At 44.2% G+C, this 12,500-nt stretch overlaps 1 protein-coding gene across 2 annotated transcripts in view; it reads left to right on the forward strand.

Moving 5' to 3' along the window:
* The window catches only part of LOC143486815 (kinesin-like protein KIF1C), a 31,703-nt gene that overhangs the window by 11,688 nt on the left and 7,515 nt on the right, over positions 1–12,500 (forward strand). For both annotated transcript variants that reach the window (XM_076986267.1, XM_076986268.1), the window contains exons 6-17: positions 28–206; positions 1,171–1,282; positions 2,269–2,346; positions 2,434–2,499; positions 2,919–2,997; positions 4,822–4,900; positions 5,294–5,442; positions 5,705–5,907; positions 10,317–10,396; positions 11,081–11,156; positions 11,229–11,308; positions 11,427–11,521. In XM_076986267.1, the coding sequence (XP_076842382.1) occupies positions 28–206; positions 1,171–1,282; positions 2,269–2,346; positions 2,434–2,499; positions 2,919–2,997; positions 4,822–4,900; positions 5,294–5,442; positions 5,705–5,907; positions 10,317–10,396; positions 11,081–11,156; positions 11,229–11,308; positions 11,427–11,521 (1,276 nt within the window). The remainder of the gene's footprint in view (positions 1–27; positions 207–1,170; positions 1,283–2,268; positions 2,347–2,433; positions 2,500–2,918; positions 2,998–4,821; positions 4,901–5,293; positions 5,443–5,704; positions 5,908–10,316; positions 10,397–11,080; positions 11,157–11,228; positions 11,309–11,426; positions 11,522–12,500) is intronic.

Consider the following 12,500-nt stretch of genomic DNA (forward strand, 5'->3'; position numbering starts at 1 on the left):
TGTGGTGGGTGTATCTGTGTGTATTAGGTGTCCTACATGGAGATTTATTGTGAGCGTGTGCGTGATCTGCTGAACCCCAAGAGTGTGGGCCCACTGCGTGTGCGTGAACATCCCATTATGGGTCCCTATGTGCAGGATCTGTCCAAACACGCAATCACCTCCTACAGCGACATCACACACCTCATGTACAGTGGAAACAAGGCCCGGTGAGACACACACACACACACACACACACACACACACACACACACACACACAGACAGACACACACACACATGTACACACACGTACTCACAGACAGACACACACACACGTACACACAGACACATGTACACACACATGTACACACACATGTACACACACACGTACACACACACGTACACACATACATACATACACGCACACATACACACACACACACACACACACACACACACACACACACGTACACACACATACACACACTGACACCAAACACATCAGCACACACACAGACACCTCAAACACAACAAACATCAGCACACACACACACACACACACCTCAAACACATAACAAACATCAGCACACACACACACACACACCTCAAACACGTAACAAACATCAGCACACACACACACACCTCAAACATACATATAGGAAACACACACAGATCGGTGTATGTGAGTGTATATATGTGTTTGTATCTGTGTGAATGAATGTGGGTGTGAGTGAGTGCATGAGTGTGTGTGTGTGTGTGTGTGTGTGTGTGTGTGTGTGTGTGTGTGTGTGTGTGTGTGTGTGTGATCACACATTTCAGTCTCTGTGACATCCTTCATCTTTAATCATTAGCTTAGTCACTTGTTTTGAGAGTAACTGTACTGTGTGTGTATGTGTGTGTGTATGTGTATACGTGTGTATGTGTGTGTGTCTGTGTCTGTGTCTGTGTACGTGTGTGTGTCTGTGTATGTGTGTGTGTGTATGCGTGTATGTGTGTGTGTGTGTGTGTCTGTGTATGTGTGCGTGTATGTGTGTACGTGTGTGTGCGTGTGTGTGTACGTGTGTGTGTGTGTGTGTCTGTCTGTCTGTGTATGTGTGTGTGTACATGTGTGTGTGTGTGTGTGTGTGTGTGTGTGTGTGTGTGTGTGAATGTGTGTGTGTGTGTGGGTGTGTGTGTGTATGTGTGTGTGTAGGACAGTGGCTGCAACAAACATGAATGAGACCAGCAGCCGCTCCCACGCTGTCTTCACCATCATCTTCACCCAGCGTCGTCATGACCACCTCACCACACTCAGCACTGAGAAGGTGTGTGTGTGTGTGTGTGTGTGTGTGTGTGTGTGTGTGTGTGTGTGTGTGTGTGTGTGTGTGTGTGTGTGTGTAGTTAAATGCATGCACATGTTTGTGTTTTTGAGTTTACACACTTTATGTCTTTCAGCAAACGTGTGTGTTTGTGCGATTATTAGCATATGTGTATTTGTGTGCGCATGTGTGTGTTTGTGAGTGAATGTTTAAGTAGCTTTCTACTGGTGAACCGAGCGCTAACCCATAATATACCCGAGGGTTACAGTTAATCATTAAACACATTAATGAACCATAGGGTTAATGAACCTAAACACATTAATGAACCATAGGGTTAGGGTTAATGAACCATAATACATTAATGAACCATAGAATATGGGTTAATGAACCTTAACACATCAATTAACCATAGGGTTAGGGTTAATGAACCTTAACACATTAATGAACCATAGAATATGGGTTAATGAACCTTAACACATTAATGAACCATAGCATTAGGGTTAATGAACCATAACACATTAATGAACCATAGGGTTAGGGTTAATGAACCATAACACATTAATGAACCATAGAATATGGGTTAATGAACCTTAACACATCAATTAACCATAGGGTTAGGGTTAATGAACCATAATACATTAATGAACCATAGGGTTAAGATTAACCTGTTACCTATTATAATTGGCTCTTTTATGTACCTAAAAACACCATTAAACTGTTTCTCCTTGTTTTTGTCCCTCTGTCTCTCCATCGCTTTTGCTCTCTCTCCCTCCCTCATCCCTCTCTCTCTCCCTCCCTCATCCCTCTCTCTCTCCCTCCCTCATCTCTCTCTCTCTCCATCTCCCTCTCTGTCCTTCTCTCTCCTTTCTCCATCTCTCTCTCACTCTATCTCTTTCTCTTTCCATCTCCCTCTGTCCATTTCCCCCACTCTCTCCATCTCTCTCTCTCTCCATCTCTCTCTCTCTCTCTCTCTCTCTCCATCTCTCTCTCAGGTCAGTAAAATCAGTCTTGTAGATCTGGCTGGAAGCGAGAGACCAGACTCGTCAGGAGCAAAGGGCATGAGGTTAAAGGTAAGAGGTCAAGACTGCTTTGGTATGATTAACCTGAATCAAAAGGTGCAAGTGTGAACACATGCGTGTTTCTCCCTGTGTTTCCAGGAAGGGGCAAACATTAATAAGTCTCTAACCACTCTGGGGAAGGTGATATCTGCCCTGGCTGATGCGGTGAGACTAAGACTAAGACGTTTAGTTACACTGACTAAGACATTTCTGAATTAAAAATCATTTTTCAGTTGGTCTTATATAATATTAAAATTTTCTGAGATAATGATTTTGGGTTTTCATTGGCTGTAAGCCATAATAATCAACATTAACAGAAATCAACACTTGAAATGGATCACTCTGTTCATCATGAATCTATGTATGTGTTTCACTTTTTGTATTGAATTACTGAAATAAATGAACTTTGGTGATATGTTAATTCACTGAGATTCACCTGTAAGAAAGATGGCACTCTTTACAAAGTGGCTGTAGTCCAGTCACCCTTATAGCATTCACAGTTCTGTGTGTGTGTGTGTGTGTGTGTGTGTGTGTGTGTGTGTGTGTGTGTGTGTGTGTGTGTGTGTGTGTGTGTGTGTGTGCAGCAAAGCAACAAGAAGAGGAAGTCTGAGTTCATCCCGTACAGAGACTCAGTGCTGACCTGGTTACTGAAGGAAAACCTAGGTTAGTGTGTCCCACATTGACATTTGAACCTAGGCCAGTGTGTCCCACATTGACCTTTGAACCTAGGTAACTTTGTCCCACATTGACCTCATAAGGGAGTGAATCAGGGGTCCCACAGAATCTGTCCAACAACTTTTGGAGTGTTATGGTTATAATAATAATAATAATAATAATGATAATAATAATAATAATAATAATAATAATAATAATAATAATCTTTATTTGTATAGCACCTTTCATACATACATGCAACTCAAAGTGCTTTATAGAATAATAAAAAAAAACATTAAAAGGAAGCAAAGATAAGAAGACAAAAAGAAAACATTTAAAGAAATTAAAGATAAAAGGAAACAAACATAAAATAATGTAATAAGATGACAAATTATTAAAATAACAGACAAAATAATGTAACTAAGTAAATAAGGCAAAACTATTCAAATAATTAGAACAGACAAAATGTAACTAAATAAAATAATGTAATAAAGTAAATACGATGGAAAACTATAAAAATGATTAGAACAGTTAGAGTTTCTTGTACACTAATAACGGTGTTGTACACTAATACAGTGTTGTACACTAATACAGTGTTGTGTACTGTACAGTGTTGTGCACTAATACAGTGTTGTGTGCTAATCTAATTATCGTTATTAGTGTATGTTTCTCTCCACTTAGCACTTATGTATGTATCTTGTATGTTGTCTTCCCTGTCGTTCATAATGTTCGGTCGGTTATTCCCTGGTTATCCGTTTAGTTAGTCGTTCATGGTTTGGTGTTTGTGCCCGCTACCCCTTTAGTCTTTGCTCCCTTTATGTTATGATTCTCCCCGTAATGTTTATGTGGCGTTATGGATTAGTATTTTCTCATGTGTATTATCGTTACCCGTTTGTCTGTATCCTCCCCTCTGTGTTTAGTCCTGTTCTGCCTTCTGTGTGGTTGTGTAGTGTTTTATTACTTCCTTTATAATAAATACTCCAATATCTGCATTTCCATCACTCCTGCTGATCTGAACCGTTACAAGATAACATCTATGTAAATATATCTATATTTGTTTCTTGAATAAGTAATAAATTCTGAGTTATTTAACATTAAGAATTAGTTACATTTATAAGTTACATGTGTCTCTCTGTGGGCAACGGTTATACTGATGTGTCCCACGGTAAAAATGAGTTTGACACCCCTGCTGTACAGTGATGAAATGCCTCTGAGCTCCTCAGGAAGAGAGTTCCAGAGCTTTGGGCCATAGTGGCTAAAAGCACCCTCACCAGTAGATTACTGTTTGAAGACCTGAGAGACCTGACTGGAACATATCTAACCATCATTTCACTGAGGTAAAGAGGAGCAAGACCATTAAGACATTTAAAAACCATCACTAGAACCTTAAAATCTATTCTAAAGCTGACAGGTAACCAGTGCAGTGAGTGGAGTGCAGGTGTAATATGATCTCTCTTTCTCCTGTGGGTCAGGACCCTTGCAGCAGCGTTCTGAACTCACTGTAGGTCAGAAATAGAGCTCTTATGGTTGGTTATGATTGGTTATGGGTGGTTATGGATGGATATGATGTTCCATTCCATATGGTGTTAGAGTTAGGGTTAGGCTGCTATAGAAGACTCTCTTAATTGGTCCCCAACAAGGCACCTAAGCCGTTGTGAGCACACGGTTTTATGTGTCTCTCGTTAGCGAGGTAGGAGGGTTCTCACTTGAAACGCCCGGCTGGGATGGAAGGCCTTTACCCAAGAATTCAAACCCCCAAGTTCTTGTGCAGTGGTGATATCTACTGAGCTATCAGACCCTCTATAAATCTACATTCATGTGTGTTTGTTCCAGGTGGGAACTCACGTACTGCAATGATTGCAGCCCTCAGCCCTGCAGATATCAGCTATGAAGAAACACTTAGTACACTGCGGTAAAAACACACACACTCACTACTCCACTAACACACACACACTCACTACTCCACTAACACAAACACACACACTCACTACTCCACTAACACACACACACACACACACACTCACTACTCCACTAACACACACACACTCTCTCACTAGTCCACTAACACACACACACACACACACTCACTAGTCCACTAACATAAACACACACACTCACTAGTCCACTAACACACACACACACACACACACACACACACACTCACTACTTCACTAACACACACACACACACACACACACACACACACTCACTAGTGCATACATACTCGCATACATGTTGTGTGCGCAAGTGATTGTGTATGTGTTTGTGTGTGTGTATGTTGTGTGTGTATGGTGTGTGCTTACAGGTATGCTGACCGTGCAAAACAGATTCGTTGTAACGCCATTATTAATGAAGACCCCAACGCTCGACTGATCAGACAACTGAAGCAGGAAGTGCAGAGACTCAGAGAGTTACTGCTCACCCAGGGACTTAAACAGCTGCTTACAACTACTGGTACACACACACATACACACCTACACACACACACACATACACACACACACACCTACACACACCTACACACACATACACACTCACACCTACACACACATAAACACACACACACACACACATACACACACCTACACACACATATACACACACACACACACCTACACACACATACACACACCTACACACACACACACACCTACACATACACACACACACACACACATACACCCACTGTCTTATTGGTGTTTTTGCTGTCCGGCAGGCCCAGAGGTGAATAATAACAGTCATCTCTATCCTGTTTCGCTGACTTGTCCTGCCTCTAATGGTCCTCCACCAATCACATCACTTGTACCTGGAAATGAACACCCCCACGACGGGGCCCGCCCCTCAGTGAGTGACCTTACTCCATCAGCAGAGTTTCAGGAAGAGATCATATCCAAGGAAGAAGCAGTGGAGAGACTACAGGTAAAAGAGTGGGTGTGGCCTAAAGTCCTGAGAGGGTGTGGCCTGTGTGTAGATCTTGGGCTTTTAGAATTAAATTAAATCCTGGTTCGCATTACATTTTCTCAAGCTAGATTCATAAACACTGGACGAGATGGTATTACTATCCATTGTGCCATTAGATGTTAAGTCACATGAGTTTACTTGGTAGTAAGAGAGGCGTGGGGATTGTCTCTGTCACTTTAGGACACATCATCAGTAGTGTTCCTTTGAATCGGGGGTGTTTCGGCCTTTCAACACTAGACAGCCTCATCAAAGGTGGCCAGCTACAGGGTGATCAAGCCCGAGCTTGTGTCACAAGTCCAGGGGACTATATGCACGGTAGGGGCGTCCACTCTCCTGAGTCAGGCTTGGAACTGACCGCATACCTTGGTCCCTCAACTCCTGGGTTTGGAGAAAGGGTGTGGGGTGGCTATTCCTTAGTGATTGGGTCCAGTAGTTTTCTGAGCCCAACAGCTCCAACGGCTGCTTCTTTCGGCTGCTTCATTTACATTTACATTTATGGCATTTAGCAGTCGCTCTTATCCAGAGCAACTTGAACACAAGGTACTCTAAGCTGGAAAAACCACTAGACGAAAGTCATATGATACCTAACAATTATGTCAAGTCATTATTATACCTGAATATACACATCACCTGAGGAAAAGGACAGTAAGCAGTTCCTATAACCCAATTATGCACAATACCTGAGACAGTAAGCAATACCTGTAACAAACACCTGAGGAAAGAGACGATAAAGCACAATAGACGAAGCATAATTATGTAAAGTGCACTTGAAAGAGGTGGGTCTTCAGTCGGCGTCTGAAGACAGCAAGTGACTCCGATGTTCGGACACACAAGGGAAGTTCATTCCACCACCTTGGAGCCAGGACAGAGAAAGGTCTGGATGCTTGTCTCCCATGTGTCCTGGATGATGGAGGCTCAAGACGAGTCATCGAGGCATGGAGGGCTCTTGGTATGCTTCTGGGTTTTACCATGGCCATCAAGTAAGGAGGAGCTGGACCATTCTTTCAGACATGGATTTGATTGTCTGTTGCAGTGCCTGTCCTTGGATACCAAGGTCTTTTAACAGCCTGATGGTAGAAGTGGCCACAATACCTCGACATCCTACTTCCGCTGGGTAGACTTGCGCATTCCACCCTCGTTGTCTTGCATCTGCAGCCAGCTCTGTGTAGTGCAGCATCTTGCGTTCGTAGGGCTCTTCTGTTGAGTCCTCCCATGGGTTAGGGTTAGGGTTAGGGTTAGGGTTAGGGTTAGGGTTAGGGTTAGGGTTAGGGTTAGGGTTAGGGTTAGGGTTATCATGGGACCGTAAGCTGAATGATGTTAACAGCTTTGAGTGAGGGAGACCAGAGTACCAAGTCTGGTCTGAGTGTTGTAGCTGATATCTCTGGTGGGAAGATCAGTTGCTGCCCACTGTCAACAAGCATCTTCCAATCCTCTCCTGTTATCACACACACACCTCTCCTGTTATCACACACACACACCTCTCCTGTTATCACACACACACCTCTCCTGTTATCACACACACACACCTCTCCTGTTATCACACACACACCTCTCCTGTTATCACACACACACACCTCTCCTGTTATCACACACACACCTCTCCTGTTATCACACACACACACACCTCTCCTGTTATCACACACACACACCTCTCCTGTTATCACACACACACCTCTCCTGTTATCACACACACACCTCTCCTGTTATCACACACACACCTCTCCTGTTATCACACGCACACCTCTCCTGTTATCACACACACACCTCTCCTGTTATCACACACACACCTCTCCTGTTATCACACGCACACCTCTCCTGTTATCACACACACACCTCTCCTGTTATCACACACACACCTCTCCTGTTATCACACACACACCTCTCCTGTTATCACACACACACCTCTCCTGTTATCACACACACACCTCTCCTGTTATCACACACACACACACCTCTCCTGTTATCACACACACACCTCTCCTGTTATCACACACACACCTCTCCTGTTATCACACACACACCTCTCCTGTTATCACACACACACCTCTCCTGTTATCACACACCTCTCCTGTTATCACACACACACCTCTCCTGTTATCACACACACACCTCTCCTGTTATCACACACACACCTCTCCTGTTATCACACACACACCTCTCCTGTTATCACACACACACCTCTCCTGTTATCACACACACACCTCTCCTGTTATCACACACCTCTCCTGTTATCACACACACACCTCTCCTGTTATCACACACACACACACACCTCTCCTGTTATCACACACACACCTCTCCTGTTATCACACACACACACCTCTCCTGTTATCACACACACACCTCTCCTGTTATCACACACCTCTCCTGTTATCACACACACACCTCTCCTGTTATCACACACACACACACCTCTCCTGTTATCACACACACACACCTCTCCTGTTATCACACACACACCTCTCCTGTTATCACACACCTCTCCTGTTATCACACACACACCTCTCCTGTTATCACACACACACCTCTCCTGTTATCACACACCTCTCCTGTTATCACACACACACACCTCTCCTGTTATCACACACACACCTCTCCTGTTATCACACACACACCTCTCCTGTTATCACACACACACACCTCTCCTGTTATCACACACACACCTCTCCTGTTATCACACACACACACACCTCTCCTGTTATCACACACACACACCTCTCCTGTTATCACACACACACCTCTCCTGTTATCACACACACACACCTCTCCTGTTATCACACACACACCTCTCCTGTTATCACACACACACACACCTCTCCTGTTATCACACGCACACCTCTCCTGTTATCACACACACACCTCTCCTGTTATCACACACACACACCTCTCCTGTTATCACACACACACACCTCTCCTGTTATCACACACACACACACCTCTCCTGTTATCACACACACACACCTCTCCTGTTATCACACACACACACCTCTCCTGTTATCACACACACACACCTCTCCTGTTATCACACACACACCTCTCCTGTTATCACACACCTCTCCTGTTATCACACACACACCTCTCCTGTTATCACACACACACCTCTCCTGTTATCACACACCTCTCCTGTTATCACACACACACACCTCTCCTGTTATCACACACACACCTCTCCTGTTATCACACACACACCTCTCCTGTTATCACACACACACACCTCTCCTGTTATCACACACACACCTCTCCTGTTATCACACACACACACACCTCTCCTGTTATCACACACACACACCTCTCCTGTTATCACACACACACCTCTCCTGTTATCACACACACACACCTCTCCTGTTATCACACACACACCTCTCCTGTTATCACACACACACACACCTCTCCTGTTATCACACGCACACCTCTCCTGTTATCACACACACACCTCTCCTGTTATCACACACACACACCTCTCCTGTTATCACACACACACACCTCTCCTGTTATCACACACACACACACCTCTCCTGTTATCACACACACACACCTCTCCTGTTATCACACACACACACACCTCTCCTGTTATCACACACACACACACCTCTCCTGTTATCACACACACACACCTCTCCTGTTATCACACACACACCTCTCCTGTTATCACACACACACCTCTCCTGTTATCACACGCACACCTCTCCTGTTATCACACACACACACCTCTCCTGTTATCACACACACACACACCTCTCCTGTTCACACACACACACCTCTCCTGTTATCACACACACACCTCTCCTGTTATCACACACACACCTCTCCTGTTATCACACACACACCTCTCCTGTTATCACACACACACACACCTCTCCTGTTATCACACACACACCTCTCCTGTTATCACACACACACACACCTCTCCTGTTATCACACACACCTCTCCTGTTATCACACACACACACACACCTCTCCTGTGTCTACCTCTGGTGGAACTTTAAGATCTTCCTCCGTTAATTTAACTGTCCGTCCTACATGTCTTGTTTCTATGGCAGGACATTTGGTCACTTTGCCCCCCAGTTATGGAACTCATGTCCACCAGATCTTCATAATATTGAGTCCTTATTATACGTGTCCTATAAGCCCTAACTTATTTAACTTAATTAATTATTATACGTGTCCTATAAGCCCTAACTTATTTAACTTAATTAATTGTGGTTTTATTGTCATCTTATTTATTCTGTTTTGTTATTTCTTGTTGTAGGGTGTCCTTGAGTGTCTAGTATTGCACCTATAAATAAAATGTACTTTATTAATAATAAGAAGAAGAATTGTTTATAGAGCCCATTATTTGTATTAAATTGGTAAATTGTAACTTGTAGGAAACAGAGAAAATGATAGCTGAGCTAAACGAGACCTGGGAAGAAAAGTTGAGGAAAACAGAATCTATAACACTGGAAAGGTAACACACACACACACCCACACACACACACACATACATACATGCACTCACACACATACATACACACAAACACACATACTCTCACACACACATACGCACACACTCACCCACACACATACTCACAAAACCCATACACTCACTCACATGCTCACACCCACACACTCACTCACACACAGACATATACACAAAACACATACACACACACACACAGTCTCACACACAAACACATACACACTGAACCCCACACAAAAACACAATTTGACACACAATCACAAACACACTCACTCCTACACAAAAACACACACACGTAATATTTCTCTCACACAAAAGCACACACACATAATCACATACGTTATGAAGGTTGTGGTGGTATATTATTATGGGGGTTGTAGTGGTGTATTATGGGGTTGTAGTGGTGTATTATGGGATTGTAGTGGTGTATCATGGGGGTTGTAGTGGTGTACTATGGGGGTTGTAGTGGTGTATTATGGGGGTTGTAGTGGTGTACTATGGGGGTTGTAGTGGTGTACTATGGGGGTTGTAGTGGTGTATCATGGGGGTTGTAGTGGTATACTATGGGGGTTGTAGTGGTGTACTATGGGGGTTGTAGTGGTGGATTATGGGGTTGTAGTGGTGGATTATGGGGGTTGTAATGGTGTATACCACTGTGTGATTCTCCATTAGGGAGACTCTGCTGGCTGAGATGGGTGTATCCATTAAGGAAGATGGAGGAACTGTTGGAGTGTTTTCCCCCAAAGGAGTGAGTAAAAACCCACACCCACACATGTACACTAATGTACGCAAATCTTTACACGTTTTTACATGTGTGTAGACTCCTCACTTGGTGAACCTTAACGAGGACCCTCTGATGTCTGAGTGTCTGCTGTACTATATCAAAGAAGGCATTACCAGGTCTGGCCTGTTTGAAACATTGTTTCTTACTTCTTGGTTTAATAACCTTCTTTCCCTGTGATTTAACATGTATATTAGTATTGTTATGGCCAATTGTTTTGGTTTGTTTGTTTACCAGAGTGGGTCAAAAAGATGTTGACGTTCGTCTAAGTGGGCAGTTCATTAAGGAGCAACACTGTGTGTTCTACTGCCACAATAACAACCATGGAGGAGGTAAAACGAGAGGGGGGGGCTGGCAACAGGGGTACAGGGAAGGGGCGGGGATACAGGGAAGGGGCGGGGATATAGGGAAGGGGCGGGGATATAGGGAAGGGGCGGGGATACAGGGAAGGGGCGGGGATACAGGGAAGGGGCGGGGATATAGGGAAGGGGCGGGGATACAGGGAAGGGGAGGGATACAGGGAAGGGGAGGGGATATAGGGAAGGGGCGGGGATATAGGGAAGGGGCGGGGATACAGGGAAGGGGCGGGGATACAGGGAAGGGGCGGGGATACAGGGAAGTATCAGTTCTGCATCATTGTTAAGTAGTGCTAATGAGGAGTGATTCAGTCAGGCACAGAGTGATCTTTCTTCTGACCTTGAGTGACCATGACAGGACTAAGGACATTTACATCGATCTATCACAGATTTGTGTATGATCACTTATTCATCACTATTACAGTATATGTCCAGAAGCATGTAGATATGTGACCATCACACATATGCAAGCTTGTCGGACATCTCATGGGTATTAATATATTAACATGGAGGTGGCCCCTCTATTGGCCCCTCTAATGGCCCCTCTATTGGCCCCTCTATTGGCCCCTCTAATGGCCCCTCTATTGGCCCCTCTAATGGCCCCTCTATTGGCCCCTCTAATGGCCCCTCTATTGGCCCCTCTAATGGCCCCTCTATTGGCCCCTCTAATGGCCCCTCTATTGGCCCTGACACTCCCAGTCTACCATTTTAGAGTGTGTCTGTGGAAAGTGTCCTTTGCACATTGGACTGTCAGTGTTTGTGCACTTGATGGTATACTCCTAGTATACTCCTGATGGTATACTCCTGCTATCTGGATAGTATACTCCTGGTATACATATGATACTATACTCCTGGAATACTCTAAAGCAGTGATTCTCAACTGGTGGGTCGCGGACACGTTCTGGGTGGGTCGCGGACAGTTTGTAAAAAAATTAATATGCTACTCTTCTAATTT

This window comes from Brachyhypopomus gauderio, unplaced genomic scaffold, assembly GCF_052324685.1.
Source record: "Brachyhypopomus gauderio isolate BG-103 unplaced genomic scaffold, BGAUD_0.2 sc45, whole genome shotgun sequence".
NCBI lineage: Eukaryota > Metazoa > Chordata > Actinopteri > Gymnotiformes > Hypopomidae > Brachyhypopomus > Brachyhypopomus gauderio.